At 38.6% G+C, this 15,403-nt stretch overlaps 1 protein-coding gene across 1 annotated transcript in view; it reads left to right on the forward strand.

Moving 5' to 3' along the window:
- Positions 1-15,403, forward strand: part of USH2A (usherin) — a 419,339-nt gene that overhangs the window by 268,860 nt on the left and 135,076 nt on the right. Inside the window, exons 38-39 of the mRNA XM_068406084.1 lie at positions 9,945-10,095; positions 10,265-10,407. Coding sequence (XP_068262185.1) covers positions 9,945-10,095; positions 10,265-10,407 — 294 coding nt within the window. The remainder of the gene's footprint in view (positions 1-9,944; positions 10,096-10,264; positions 10,408-15,403) is intronic.

Raw genomic sequence — 15,403 nt, forward strand, 5'->3', positions numbered from 1 at the left:
TCAAAACAACATGTAAATGCAACTGGAAATGTGGCAGTGTAAATGCACATTTTTCTGTTACAGAAAGGGAAGGAGAAGAGGTGGCAGCTTGAAGGGGTGCAGTGGTTTGGCAGAGCCATGGCAGAGAACTGGTCCCCTCCAGGCATGCCGGAGGGTCAGAATTTCTGCTTGTGCTGTCTGTGGAGGAGATGAGAGGGATGGGGACAACCACTGTAGGTGGGAATAATCACTTTCTTCTTTCTCAACAGCTGTCTCCCATTTTCCCTGTAAAAAGATGTTGACAATGAGACAAGGGTTTTTTGTGATTACCACATATGGCATAAAGAAGTTAATTAGCAGCTGCAAACCAAATCCAGTTCTGTATTGCCTGGATTACTAGGAGCAGAAAGTTTGAGGAAACCTCTTTTCCTCCTCTTTTTGCAAATAAGGAAAGAATTTGAGGGGCGAAATGTCTGTCATGGCTTCAGTTTTTTCATGGCCAAAAGGTGGTCCAGTGACCTGGATCTCACAGATACCTGTAGGACATTCAAAATATAAGAAAACTGTACCACCCACTGTGCATAGTGGCTCCCTAACACCAGCTAATCTGTCATCTTCTCAGATCCGTTTTCTATTTATGGACACTCTCAAGCTTGGATTCCATCAAAAATCGTAGTATTTCACACCATCCTCTGCGTACTTCAGAGAAATTTATGGATTAAAAATAACTACAGGTAATCTTATTGCAGATCTATTATTTGCTAACCTGCATTGTTCTTCAGTCTGTCCATTTAGGCATATATAAAGTGATGCTTCTGTCAAAATACGCATCAACTGGTAACACTTTAGTGGTCTGCCAGTGGGGTAGACAGTTCTGTGAGTAACAGTCCACTGGCACATTCATACTGCAGGAGTGCACATAATGCTAGCATTTGAACCAGGAGACTTCTTATTTAATGAGAACATTCTCATCTTTTCTAAGAGCTCGCTGTCTTTAGCATTCAGTTAGATTGCTATATTTTCTTGGTGTCTTTTGCCACATTGAATGGAGATGTAGCAACAATTATTTGCAGAAACCACATCTACTTGTTCAAGTAGAATGCTGCTTTCTGGTTTTGAATATCCTGTTATCCTTTTGCTTTCAGTCATAGAATAAAACAATATTAAAAATTCATTTTCAACATATTATGCTTTACTGGGGCACATGCTTCTTGTAACATCATCACCTCTATGTCTTTTCCTTTTTGTTCCTTCTTCATCTTCTGTCGTGTTAGAGTCCCCTTCATTGAATTATTAGGCTGAAAAAGAGTTCATCAGGAAATCATCTCGTGCATCTTCTTTCCTCAAAACCATAAGTTGTCTTATTTCTGGTAAAACATTTTTTTAGTCTGATGGAGATTTGAAATCTTTCTTGCAGCAGTTTAATCCCATTATTGTATGCCCTGTTTCCCAGGACACAGAGATTATCTTTGTCTTTGCAAAACTTCTGTGAAGTTGAAGATTCCCATACATCTATCCCTTTGCTCTTCTATTATTCTTTAAGCTTTATAGATTTAAAGTTTTTTCCCTGGTCTTTTTCCAACCATCAGTGATATAATTTGCTTTTATTGTTGCTTTCGGGAATCTCCTATTTCCAGAGGTATCCAAGAACTCTTCAGTTTCAAACATGAAGTAAAAAGCTTAAAAGCCAGCCTGTGGTTCTTTGAAATTCTACCATCAACATTAAGAAAGAAACTTCAGTTTAGCCACGTGTATCCTCACCAGCCGTCTACGAGACTCTCACCAGAGATGTTTCCATCGATGTGGAAGCTTGCATACCTGCCTCTGGTCATAGCTCTCTGCCTGCAGATATCAATTGTAAGGGAAGCTGCAAGATTTTGAAGATGATGTCAAATTCTTTTACCTTCTTCCTTTCCAAGCAAACAAACAAACAAAAAGTCCTGAAATTCATCTCTAAAGCTTCTTCATGCAGGAAGCTGAAGCTATTGCATGAAGATAGACAGGATCTTGTTCCCTCTTCTCTTGCCACATCTGTTCCTCTAAGTAAAAAGAGGCAGATCTGATAGTTTCTCAAAGATACTTCACAGAGATATTTCATTTTCCAGTAACCAGAGTCATGATTAACCCACAGAAGCTATTTGTTTAATTGTGGTTTCTGCCTGATTTTGTAATACCAATCCTTATGTTTTTTCCTCATAGTATTTTTTCTTCATTAGTGGGCAATGTAGGCCCACTGATGAATGAGGTGGGGGCCCTGGAGACAGAGGATAAAAAGAAGGCGGAGTTACTGAATGCCTTCTTTGCCTCTGTCTATACTGCTGGAGGCTGTCCTGAGGAGCCCCAGACCCCTGAGGCCCCAGAAGAAGTCAGGATAGAGGAGGAATCTGTCTTGGTAGATGAGGGCTGGGTCAGGGACCAATTAAGCAATGTGGACGTCCATAAATCCATGGGCCCTGATGGGATGCACCCGCGGGTGCTGAGGGAGCTGGTGGAAGTCATTGCTAGGCCACTCTCCATCATCTTTGCTAAGTCGTGGGCAACGGGAGAGGTGCCTGAGGACTGGTGAAAAGCGAATGTCACTCCAGTCTTCAAAAAGGGCAAGAAGGAGGACCCGGGTAACTATAGACCGGTCAGCCTCACCTCGTTCCCCGGAAAGGTGATGGAACAACTTGTTCTTGGTGCTGTCTCTAGGCACATCAAGGATAGGGGGATCATTAGGGGCACTCAGCATGGCTTCACCAAGGGGAAGTCATGCTTAACCAACTTGATAGCCTTTTATGAGGACGTAACCAGGTGGACAGATGGTGGTAAAGCTGTGGATGTGGTCTATCTCGATTTCAGTAAAGCGTTTGACACGGTCTCCCACAGCATCCTCGCAGCTAAACTGAGGAAGTGTGGTCTGGATGATCGGGTAGTGAGGTGGATTGTGAACTGGCTGAAGGAAAGAAGCCAGAGAGTGGTGGTCAATGGGACAGAGTCCAGTTGGAGGCCTGTGTCTGGCGGAGTCCCTCAAGGGTCGGTACTGGGACCAGTTCTATTCAATATATTCATTAATGACTTGGATGAGGGATTAGAGTGCACTGTCAGCAAGTTCGCTGATGACACAAAACTGGGAGGAGTGGCTGACACACCGGAAGGCTGCACAGCCATTCAGAGAGACCTGAACAGGCTGGAGAGTTGGGCGGGGAGAAATGTAATGAAATATAACAAGGGCAAGTGTAGAGTCCTGCATCTGGGCAAGAACAACCCCATGTATGAGTACAAGTTGGGGGCAGAGCTGTTGGAGAGCAGCGTAGGGGAAAGGGACCTGGGGGTCCTAGTGGACAACAGGATGACCATGAGCCAGCAGTGTGCCCTTGTGGCCAAGAAGGCCAATGGCATGCTGGGGTGTATTAGAAGGGGTGTGGTTAGCAGGTCAAGAGAGGTTCTCCTCCCCCTCTACTCTGCCCTGGTGAGGCCGCATCTGGAGTATTGTGTCCAGTTCTGGACCCCTCAGTTCAAGAAGGACAGGGAACTGCTAGAGAGAGTCCAGCGCAGAGCCACGAAGATGATTAAGGGAGTGGAACATGTCCCTTATGAGGAGAGGCTGAGGGAGCTGGGTCTCTTTAGCTTAGAGAAGAGGAGACTGAGGGGTGACCTCATTAATGTTTATAAATATGTAAAGGGCAAGTGTCAAGAGGATGGAGCCAGGCTCTTCTCAGTGACATCCCTTGACAGGACAAGGGGCAATGGGTGCAAGCTGGAACACAGGAGGTTCCACATAAATATGAGGAAAAACTTCTTTACGGTGAGGGTGACCGAACACTGGAACAGGCTGCCCAGAGAGGTTGTGGAGTCTCCTTCTCTGGAGACATTCAAAACACGCCTGGACTCGTTCCTGTGTGATATGGTCTAGGCAATCCTGCTCCGGCAGGGGGATTGGACTAGATGATCTTTCGAGGTCCCTTCCAATCCCTAACATTCTGTGATTCTGTGATTCTGTGATTCATTAGTTTTGTGATATGACAGTTATTGGCTAGGCATCCTTTTAAACAGTCTGATGAATAATTGGTTTTACTGGGCAGTTACAAATTCCATCCAATGTCTTTATTACAGGTATTAAAATCATTAATCATTCAGCTAATTGCTTATTGGCATTCTTTTGTAGCTTTTAGATTTTAGCAAATTTCTTGCTGAGTAACATGGATAAACTTCTGTCTAACATGAGGCAGGTTACTTCTTATATAAAGGTAAAGGTGACAAATCTATAAAACATTTTTATAGTGTTGACCTCAGTAAAATATAACACTTAGGAAAGGAGCATCTCTTACACATATTTTACTTGAGATCCATATCTGAATTGCAGATGTTGAGGTTGTATGAAATGAAAAGTTCATTAAAAGGAGGGGGAGGTCTGATTTTGTTTTTCACTAAGCAGTATTAATGAGGAATAAGTAAGCCTGCACTGGGATTTCAAAAGACAATTATCTTAAACTTCAGGTCTATAGGTCATGGAGTAAAGCCTGAGTTGATTTTCAGGGCCCTACTAAAATTGTACTCTGCAGCTTGGAATACCAAATAGTGCAGGTGGGGGGAAATTTTCAGTTAGAGCTTATACACTCAATCCAGATAAAGATAAATTTTAGATTTTTCCAACTTCTTACTTTCATTTTTCCGAGTGATATTGTGCCGTACAAGTAACATTAAAGATTAATGGTAAAAGTGAAAAGATTTACAAAGCTGCTCATTTTCAAATGAAATTACTATTGTAGCAGAGATCAGATGTATAAAACAGGAAAGATCATGAAGAGAGAACAAGATACTTCTGTACCCTGTTTGTTATACTTCTGAAAAGAAAACACGATGTGTGAACAGATTCGGATTTACTGGGAAGTTTACAGAGGCTTTAAGTTAGTCCTTTATGTCTCTTTACTTGCTTTTTCCCATACCAAAGCTTCCTTTCTTTCCAAGCCCCACATGCCAGAGAGGGGCAAGCAAGAAGGCCACCATGGACCTTTCACATTGTATGTTCCGAAGTGCATGGATGTGTGTTGAATAAGGGGTGCGTTGTCCCTGGTTTATGTATTATTAGATAGAGGTATATCTGTAACTGAAAATACATATCAGTGAAACTATAAAATTAAAAAGAAAATCCGAGAATATTGTATGCATTCTTTAGGCGTTGAGTAGGTAGATAAAAACATGGTTGGACATATATATTAAATGAAAAATCAAGAACAACTGTGTGTATTTGCTCTACACTGAGTAGGAAAGATAACTGGGAAAAGAGGGTTAAAAACCAAACCGGAGTAAACTTCAATGAACCTGTGAAGATAAGAAACAAAAAAAGCAATCTTCTGCTTTGCCAATAGATAAAGGTTTATAACTAGCATGCCCTTCTAGTGATGACATATGGCCCAGCATCATGGTCTGTCTTTTGGTTAAATGAAACAAAAACACATGGCCATGTTGAGAATTATGGAGAGTGCAATGACTGGAATTATTTGGACTGTGCAAACAACTAGATAACAGGCATACCTGGGAAAATCGGGAGAAACAAATGTCAATGTGCAGAACATATTGCCATAAAAAGTGCTGTACTGTGATGATCTCAGTATGGGCACCTAAAATAGAAAATGAATCAGGAGTATCTAAACAACCACTGCAATGAGATAAAGAAATGGGGTTTGTGAATTGAACCTGGAAAAGAGTGAGAGTAGGCATGACTGAGCAAGACATTCATCTAAAGGCAGTCTGACTGAAACTTTTCCTTGCTGTTATGACACAAACTGTAGAGAGCCTATTTTCCTTCTCTGTAGTTAAATACCTGCAGTTATTTGCATTGTGTGAAAAATATTTTGATAAGATGCAAATGCATTATCTGTGATAAATATTTTGCACATGCGGATGTGGCAAATTGTAGAGTTACATTTACATAGCTTCAAACTCTTCTAGCTGCCTGTCTGCAGACATTATGGATACATCAGGGCCAATATATCTGATCACTGTTAAAAGTGGTGTCACTTCAAAGTTGGTGTGAGTTTACACCAATTTGATAGATGTCAAATCGAGCTCTACTGACTTTTCTTGCTCTTATTAAAGATTAATAACATAGACATTTTTATAACTAAATAATAATTTATTGTCCTAATAATAGTTCACTTTTAATAATCCTACTTATAATCTTCTACTTTCAGAAAATCTAAATTTCAGATGTGTCCTTATGATAAATATAATGAATCCCTCTAAGAAAAATAGGCTTTCAACATGGAGGAAACATTTATGTACAATCATTTAATACAATGCTTGTGGTCCGAAAATAAACAAATACTTGCAAAGCTGACTACTACTGCCTATCTTGTTTAAGAAGGAAATTGAGACAAGAAGTTGAAACACTTTTCAAAGACTGCTTAGCCCATCAGTGGCCGAGCAGGGATCAGATCTTTCTTGACTCATCTGCATGTGCCTGAGTACCTGGAATACAATATATCATTGTCAGCTTGAAAGAGTCTTCGGTTTTTATTATTTTGCAGGGCTGTTTATTAATTCTTTGATTAAAATTGACATCTGATTAAATATTTTATTCTGCCTTTGTAGTCTGTTCATATACAAAGCATGACTTTCTGCCCTGCTAAGTGAAGATTTACTGGGCTAGATGTTGATTCAGTAGGTTGCAAGTGGAGTGGTTGCCCCCTAAGGGTCATATTAAAGCTTGAGCGGAGCTTTTTGAGCAACATTGCATCTTAAAGACGATATATCAAGCTGATAGATACATGGCTCTTCTGTTGAGAAATTCGCAGTAGAATTATTGCTGGTTGCCAGTTATTACTTGAGTAGTAAGGAGTCTCTCTGGAATATGGTACGGATAAAAAGGGTTAAGCTGAGGGAAATGTTACACTGAAGACCTTGGTGATGAGGAGTGTTTGAAATAGTCAAAGAATGTTTTGTGTGCAATTTAGAATTACCATTTTTGGGGGGGAAGTGCTCTATAGTTTTAATGATCAAAGTGTGATTAGTTTAATAGAGCACCTTTCTCATTACAACTCAGCAGAGACTCGACAATTTCTTTGTTGTACCCTCCTGCCCCCCTGCCCCATTCCCTTGGAAGCGCAGAGCTGAGGACACTCTCTAGTGCATAGCTGAGGTCATTTTCTGCGAGCTACAGGAAGTCTTTCAGATGAGATAAATTTTCTGTATTCTCTAACATGTTGGTTTGAAAGTAGTGGGCTAGGCTTGTTCTGCAGGTCAATCGACTTTCACAGAAGAGATTTGTCCAAATTTTCTACTCTTCCCTATGCTGTCCTTTTGTTGGTAGAAGAGATTTGAACATTTAGCTGAGATTACCTATGCCATTACAATAACATCCTCACTGTGAGTTGTTATTGACATTTGGACAGCTACATCTTTGTTTTTTGATGAACATTCCTGTATCACTATAATAACCACCACTATACATACATAAAGCTTTATCAGAGCTTTTACTTTGTAGATGTCAGAGAGCTTTATAAAGAAGGATAAGTATTATTATCTCCATTTAGCAGATTGAGAAATGAAAGACAAAGATGAAGTTATGTCCTGACAGAACTGGAAATAAATTTAACACTTTTACCTCCTCAGTGAGTTGCTCACAGTGTCTCCTCAATAACAACGTGAACTTTGGCTTCCTGGCCAAATTACAGCTCAGCTAAATAGACTTATTTTTGGATGTAGCTTTTTTCCATTGTAGAATTTCTGTGTGCACATAAACAACTGGTGCATTTTAAGCTACAGACAGTTCAGTTTTAAATGAGGTATGTATCCTGCTTTGAAGGGATATTGAGTCTTCCTGTTAGTGTCAGCTTGTGAAAACACTTTAAAACCCTCTAACAAAAGTTTTTACATTAATTGTACCATCTTTCTCATGCTGGCTGAGTTTGCCTGCTAACAACTTCAGGAATCACTTTATAAAGGGATGCCAAAATAATTCATTATTATCTGCGAGTACTGTACTTTACATCCGTAAGATTTAAAACCCCATTATTGCACAACTTAACTCCATTAGTTATGTTGCTGCTAAACAGAACAATGTTAAGTGAGGTAAATATATGTTCTCCATTTTACTCAGAGTGAAATTTAATTCACATACAGAGGCATTTGGTGTGCAGATGTTTGTTTTTGATGGCTAAGCTGAAGGAATGTTGGGGGCTGTTCAAGTTAAATCAGCCATCTTCCCTCTGAGTTGAGGTGCTCACAAGCTCTTGATTGGCCTTGAAGGTGTTGGCAAGGGATTTGCAGACCATGAATTACCTTAGTCTCAGATGTCTCCTAGACTTGGAAACAGGAAGATTTCAAGTTTACTTGGTATTTACTGGAGCCTTATTGCCTAGGTCTAGATAACAGCAGCAGGAGGGAGCATCCAAAGGCAGCCAGGCTGGCTCAAGCACCAGAATTTTATATTGTCTTTTTCACAGTAAGAGAGGAAGGGAAGGGAGCGAGGGAAGCTGGAGATCCTGTTCCATTTCATTTTGTCCTGAAAAATACAGGAGGGTTGCAGGGCTAGGGGCCAATTCTCAGAAGTAAAATACCTGGTAATAACTCAGGTAGCGCAGCAGCCAGCTTTTAGTAAAAAATTCTTTTGAGAACTGGCAGACCTTGAACTTAAGGGAAAGGGAACAAGTCTCTAGATGGGAGCAAGCCATGTCTTGTGCCTTTGTGTATAATACAATTTGAAGCTGGAGCTGAAGACTTTTTAAGTTCCCCAGTCATCAGTATGTATAATCAGAGTAAAACAACCAGATCCTAGTTCACATATCTCTGTATATATATGTCAGTATAAATAAACACTATTGTATATGACTGATGACTTTTTTTTTCTCTGAGCCAGTGCCATTCTTTCATCTGTTTCAGGGACAGAATGATTCAGACAGTGTATCACAAAGTCTGTTGCTTTCCTCTTAGTAACCACCTCGTATACAGATGGTAAATGAAAATCATAAAACTTACTGTAAAATACTGTTTGCTCATCTTACAACTTATGCCCTGAGACTTACAACTATACCTTAAGTTACAGATCTGTGACACTGTTTTTTCCAATAGAAAGAAGGAAGAAAATAACAGCAACAAAGATTTCTATTAGAAAGACCAAAGAAAGAAGCAAATGGTAACTACTGGACCATGAAAAGAAAAATGATTATACAAAGAGTTTAAATGACAAAGGCAGTAACTTTCCAGTGTTTTAACTCTCTGGAAAACAGCTACCGAGCTATGGCTACAGACATGCATTATATATAGAAGTTCCAGATGTGTTTATATACTGAAAGTTTCTTCAATAGATTTCTTCTTAAAGAAAAGACAAAGCCATAAACTTATGGGTGCAAATTGGCATAGTTCTTTTTACTGCATGCAGTGAAATTTGCAGCAGTTAAAGGTCATTGGTGGGATCATTACTGACAGATTTTGATCTGCAGTTCCGGGACTTCATAAAAATTAATTTCCTTAACAAAACAGTGGGCTAGAGACTGAGACTTCAGTGAATCTATTTTGATTTCTACCTAAAGACCTTTTTTCCCTTAAAATTTCTGCTGTTTTCTTTTAAAATTATTATAATTTATAAGGGTGAGAGAGTATCTGAATGATAAAAAGTCTGATCAATTTTACTCTTACTGGGTACCATTTCTGTGAGCATTTCTTTCACTTCTCAGGGTGGCAGAGCTGGGCACAAGAAGTAGATAATATTTGAACAGGTGGTAGTGAATATGTTGCTTCTGAATTACTTCTGGTGTTTGGAGGCTTGCTTTTAGCAAAGTGATATTCATGTAACTGTATTGGAAAGAAGAAAATAAAGAAATAGCATTGTTCAGTAGTGAAAATGTTAAACTAAATGGACCATGTTAACATTGCCGTTGATCCTGAGGAACAGTTTTTCCAGTATATGGAGCATTTTGTTTCCACCCGGCATATGTTCTCCATGGTTTTCTCTGCTCTAATTCATCCATGTTTTTCGACAGCTCCAGATGGTGTGATGCCTCCAAGGCTTTCATCTGCCACTCCGACCAGTCTTCAGGTTGTCTGGTCTACACCAGTTCGCAACAACGCCCCAGGCGCACCCAGCTACCGACTCCAGATGCGGCGGAGGCATTCTGCTGGTGACATTTTAGAGTATGCAGACCATAGCAAGGCCACCATCAACTGCTGAGCAAGAAAAGTCGGGTTATCTTGAATACGGCTCACCTTTAGGGTGGCTGGTTTTGTTACAAGACATGTAATGTTTTAGTCTTTCTTTGGGTGCTGAGATATTTAATGTAACTCATGCCACTTTTCTTTGCAGTTTGCTTTCCAGCCCTACTGCTTCCTTACAACACAGGGTCGAAGATCTTCAGCCATACACTGAGTATGAGATGAGAGTGGTTGCCTCCAACAGTTATGGCAATGCTTATAGCAACTGGACTTCAATGACTACAGCGGAGGACAGTAAGCAGTCCGATCTTATTTAACTCCCTTTAGCAGAAAATATAAATAACAGTTCAGCTGCCATTGCACGTAATTTCTTTTGGTTATCTAGCTTTCTCAGTTAAATAGCAATAATGTATTTCCTTCCTGAATATTAACTTGCAATAATAACTCCTAAGGCAACAAGTATCTGTTGTCGTAGATTTTCATAAAACATGAATATTTAAATACGTTTTATGATATAGTATCTTATTTCTTGATATAATATCCCTCCATGCATATGTGCTCGTATATGGTTAGTTTAAGATACATTGGTACATACACCTTTGTAAGTGGTATTCCTTTATATTCAGGGACTTGATTCTGATTTCAGTCATATCAGAGAAAAAAAGTTAAAGTTAATAGTATATGACAGTTGTCTTATCTCTGTGTTGAGAATACCTAAGCTGTACCACAGCTGAACAGAACTTTTCACTCCCAGTGATCTTTGTTAATTCAAAGTGATGATCTACTGGTCTGAAACTGAGTTTGTCATTGGCAGTCCCATAACTTTCCTCATTAGTAGTTCTGTGTTCTGCAGACTCACTCCACATAATTTGCTCAACAGTCCCTTGATTTAACAAATAAGGTATTAGCATATAGGTACAGCCATTTAGTTGGCAGGGTAGGATTTTGCACCTGATACAATATGTAAGCAGAAACATGACAAAACTTGAGCTTGTTGTACACAATACATATACCAAATACATAATTTCCTGCTTTTTTTTAAGAAACTGAGCTATTAGTTTTCTCTTACAATGTAGCAAGATATGTAATAGCACCCTTTTGAAAATATCTGATGTTTTCAAATATCTTCTTTGCTTTTTATTTTTTTTTAAATCAGTAATGGATGTCCCCATTGTACCAGATTTTAGAGAAATTAAGTATTTTCTAAAGATATTTTTCCTGTTATATCTTGTTTGATAAGAAAGTAAGTCATTCTGAGCAGGAAAAGGTGGGAGGTGTTTCAGTATTGGTTTAATCACTATGTTGCTTTCTCTGCCTTCACACCAAAGTGCCTTGTGGTCTTGTTCTGTTTTACACTGATATGAGATCTGCATTTCAGATCAAAGATTTAACCTGATGCTCATATGCAATTGTTGTAGCAAATACTCAGTGCTGGTGACTCAACTGCATTTTAGTCCCTTCTCTAAATGGATAGCTGTCTATCTCGAGAAAACACACAGAAGAAAACATGTCTTCTCACAATTGCAAAACATTTTTCTTTGAAGCTGAGCAAGTAATTCACAACAGATATAAATCCATTTAAGCTCCAAAGGTATAAATGCTTCTATGAACACATTACCTATAAGTAATTACCTAATAAAAGTAAGTTCTGAACTTGGTCTTTACATACCTGAGATGTGTTACCTACCTGTGAAAATATTTGTTGAGATTCAGTTCCTTTATTGCAATTGTTTGTTACCAAAAGTGGATACAATATTGTTGAACTTGTCTACATTCATGGTCGAAATGCAACCAGTCTCCTATGACTATTTCATTCAAATTGCAATGATTACTTATCTCTGGTCAGATAAATCACATAGTGTTGTTTCTTTTTAGATAGGAAGAGCACAGAAGTGCATTTAAAAGGCATCACTTGTTAGTATATGTAAAAATTACTTTTTGTGCAAAGTAGTAGGTGTAGAATTATAAAATTCTGGTTTGGGGAGTTAGGGATAGGGCAGAAGGCCTACACAGGACATGCATTCCTACATAGTCCTCTTGAACATATATATAGAAGTTACCTGCTGCATAGAGCTCGGATAGTCTTTGTGCACTAGCATGAAATGCTACTCTCTGCAAAACCCAGCTGCAAAAATGCCTTAAGTTAGTATGGAAGGTAAGTGTTGCCAAAGGAAACTTAAGAACAAGAAAAAGAAAAATATAATGCCTCTGCCAGTGTTTGCGCTATTAAAATATTTTGAGATTAATGAACATCTCGCCTCTTCAGCTGTATGCTGCATCTTGATCCTTGACTTAAAACAAACTTCTATAGTTGTTATAAACTCTGTGTCTCCAAGGGAAAATGTTTTTCCTTAAAATGTCCTCTTCCATTTGCATTGATACTGCTAAAGAATACATCCTGATGTGTCCCCAGTATCCAACAATCCTTGTAATTTACAAAAAAGAACCCCAACTTTCAGCGGTGACAAAGGACTCTGGGTTTGGTGTCGTTGTGGAGGGCTGCCATCTGTGAAAGGATATTCAACTCAGTTGCTTAAGACTGAATGATTGTCATTGGGTATAAGCAGTATTTCTGTCAAGGTTTCAATAGTTTTCTTATAAAACTGCCTATACTGACAGCTTGTTGCAGAAGTGCACTTAATTCCTGGCCCTGCTAACCAATAGACTTTGACTTTTTAAAGTACACAAATTTCCCATATCTCTTTCTCTGTTGAAATATATGTGTGTACACATGTTCTTATTGAATTTTATGCAGTGAATATGTCTTTTTTGTTTCACCAAAGCATAAAATATCTGTAGGAATAAAATGTATGCATGTGTGTGTGTTTATGTGCACATACACTTGATAGCAATAAATGTAAATCAACACATCCACTTTTAATGTCAATAGAGTTCTACTAATACAAGCTGATGATTTCACAATATATCTGCATATTATATTTTTTTATTATAAATATTTAGTAAAGTAGGAGGATATTAGGAATGATTAAGGGAAAATTAGCAAATGCGGCCATAAAAATCTGTTGTATCTGATAATAAAATGTCTTACTATACAGATTAGTAGGTTTGGGATATTTTTTAATTCAAGATAAAATGCTGTAAATAATTTTCAAATACTTCCATTTATGTGAGTATGGCACTAGTAACTGATTCCATACATTTTTTAAAGTCTAACCTGCCCATGCCAGATAACAATAATGTACATATCCTATGAATATTTTTAAAACCTGCTAAACATGTTAATAAAAGATGTTTGTTCCAGTGATCTTGGTCAATATATCATTAGACTATTTACTGCCAGACAAATAGAAACAGTTGATGAAGTTTCTGGATTAGATCTTGCTTTCAGTAACTTGAATGTAAACTTAAGATAACTCTCTTACAATCAATATAATCACCACTGAACTGAGAGGTCAGTATGTACCATTGAACTGAGAGCAGAATTTCATGCATTGCATTCAGAAATAAAATGAAATTTTCTATATATTAAAAAAAAAAAAGATACGAGTTAAGTTTTCCCTTTTGTTATGGCAAGTCTTTGAGCTATCTGAGAAGGAAGCTGTAAAGGAGTTGGTTATAATTACCTGAAGCTGGCTGAATGGCAGCTGCTGTATTCTTACAGTTGTAGCTTTATGATTCACAAAACTATATTGGCTGGTAGCAATCCACACAGTGTAATCTTTGATCAGAGGGATAGTTCCCAAATGAGAAAGGTGCTTTTTCTAGTGCTTGAGAAAATCCATCTTGATTTGGACAAGTTTTAAGCTAGCAAAATTGCTACTTTAGAGAAAAGCTACTTGTTTCTTCCTTTTCTTCTGAATGTCCCAGGAACTGTCTGCAGTCCAATGAGTTGCGTACAGCAGGACATCTCAGTCACCAGCATGTTCTCTACATTGGCAACATTTCAGTCCTGCGGGCTAGTGTACAATTCCAGTATGGAGAGCTCTTAAGCCCTTTTATAAGTGCCTGGCTTGCACTAATTGAGAGAGAAGGCTCTGCAAGTTGCCTATCAGGCAGTCCAAGTTTTATTTTTTAGTTCTTACATAACTGACTGCAAGTCCATCTCTTTTTTGTATAAAGAAGTTATAGGCCAGTGTTTATTCACAATAAGTAATGTCAAAAGTACATAGTAGTCACTTGAGATCATTACATATAAAAATTGCTAGAGAAAAAAAAAAGCAATTAAAAAAATAAAAAAGAGAGCTCCTGCAACACATGAGCTGAGCTATTTCTTGACAAAACAGTGACATGTTATTCCTATCATATAGAGTGCTGTGGTGTGCTCCTCTGGCATGCTTGCCACTAAGCTTCGATTCCAGGATGAGGAGGCCTATTCTCTTAAAGCTTTCTTATGTAGGCAATAGAGAGAGGCAATGCAGGACAGGAGGGTAGATGATGCAGTTCTCAGCTTTTAGAAGCGCTTGCTTTCTCTACTGATTATATTCGTTGTCTGGGAAGACAAGTCTCCTACTCTAGCTATGTAAGTTAGGTCCATATAATTTAGGCATATAAACTAATCCGTAGTTAGTTGATGTGAATATGGTCACCTGTGCTCAAGAAAGCTAAATGGAAACTGGAGCAAGAGAAGACAAAACCTGGTGAGGTGGTAAAGGGAAGAGAAAGTAATGTGAAATACATGACAGGGTGAATAGCAAAAGGACAGAAGAACAAATTAAGCTGAAGTAGTATTGTGGCAGCTATGATATGATGATCATATGATAAATAGTACAAACTGCCCATGCATGCCTGTAGATTAGTAATTAGAAGAAGTTTCTTAACTGGTAGGCTGAGGTTCTGGAACCAATGTACATTCGGAGCAGTAGAGGGCAAAAAGTCTGAATACTCTGAAGACAGCTCTTAATACATATTTGAAGGGGTTCATATGGACTGCATGTCATTGCATGAACAGCATAATGTCTTTTGAGTTCTCTGATCTGATGCGATAAAAGATTCCTGTGGTCCCTTGTGCCCAGAGCTACACCATTTGGATTTTCTACTGGATACATCAGTAGTATATGAAAGACTCCACATTTTGTTAGTATGTAGAATTTCATTGTCCATGTTCCTGAAAAGAGTAAATGATTCAAGAATAAAAGGCACAGAATTTCTATTCTGCTTAGTGAGAGAGTTTCCCAGCAAATCAGGTATTTCTCATTAGCTTTAAAGGGCAGTAGTCCAGGTACCTGTCTCAGTATATTAATGAAAGTATAGATTCCCCTGAAATACATCCATGGGAGTATAGCTTCTCGCTCCCCAAGTCTATACAATAAGTAAACAAATGTGTGGTTCT

The sequence above is a fragment of the Nyctibius grandis genome, chromosome 1, assembly GCF_013368605.1.
Source record: "Nyctibius grandis isolate bNycGra1 chromosome 1, bNycGra1.pri, whole genome shotgun sequence".
Taxonomy (NCBI): domain Eukaryota; kingdom Metazoa; phylum Chordata; class Aves; order Nyctibiiformes; family Nyctibiidae; genus Nyctibius; species Nyctibius grandis.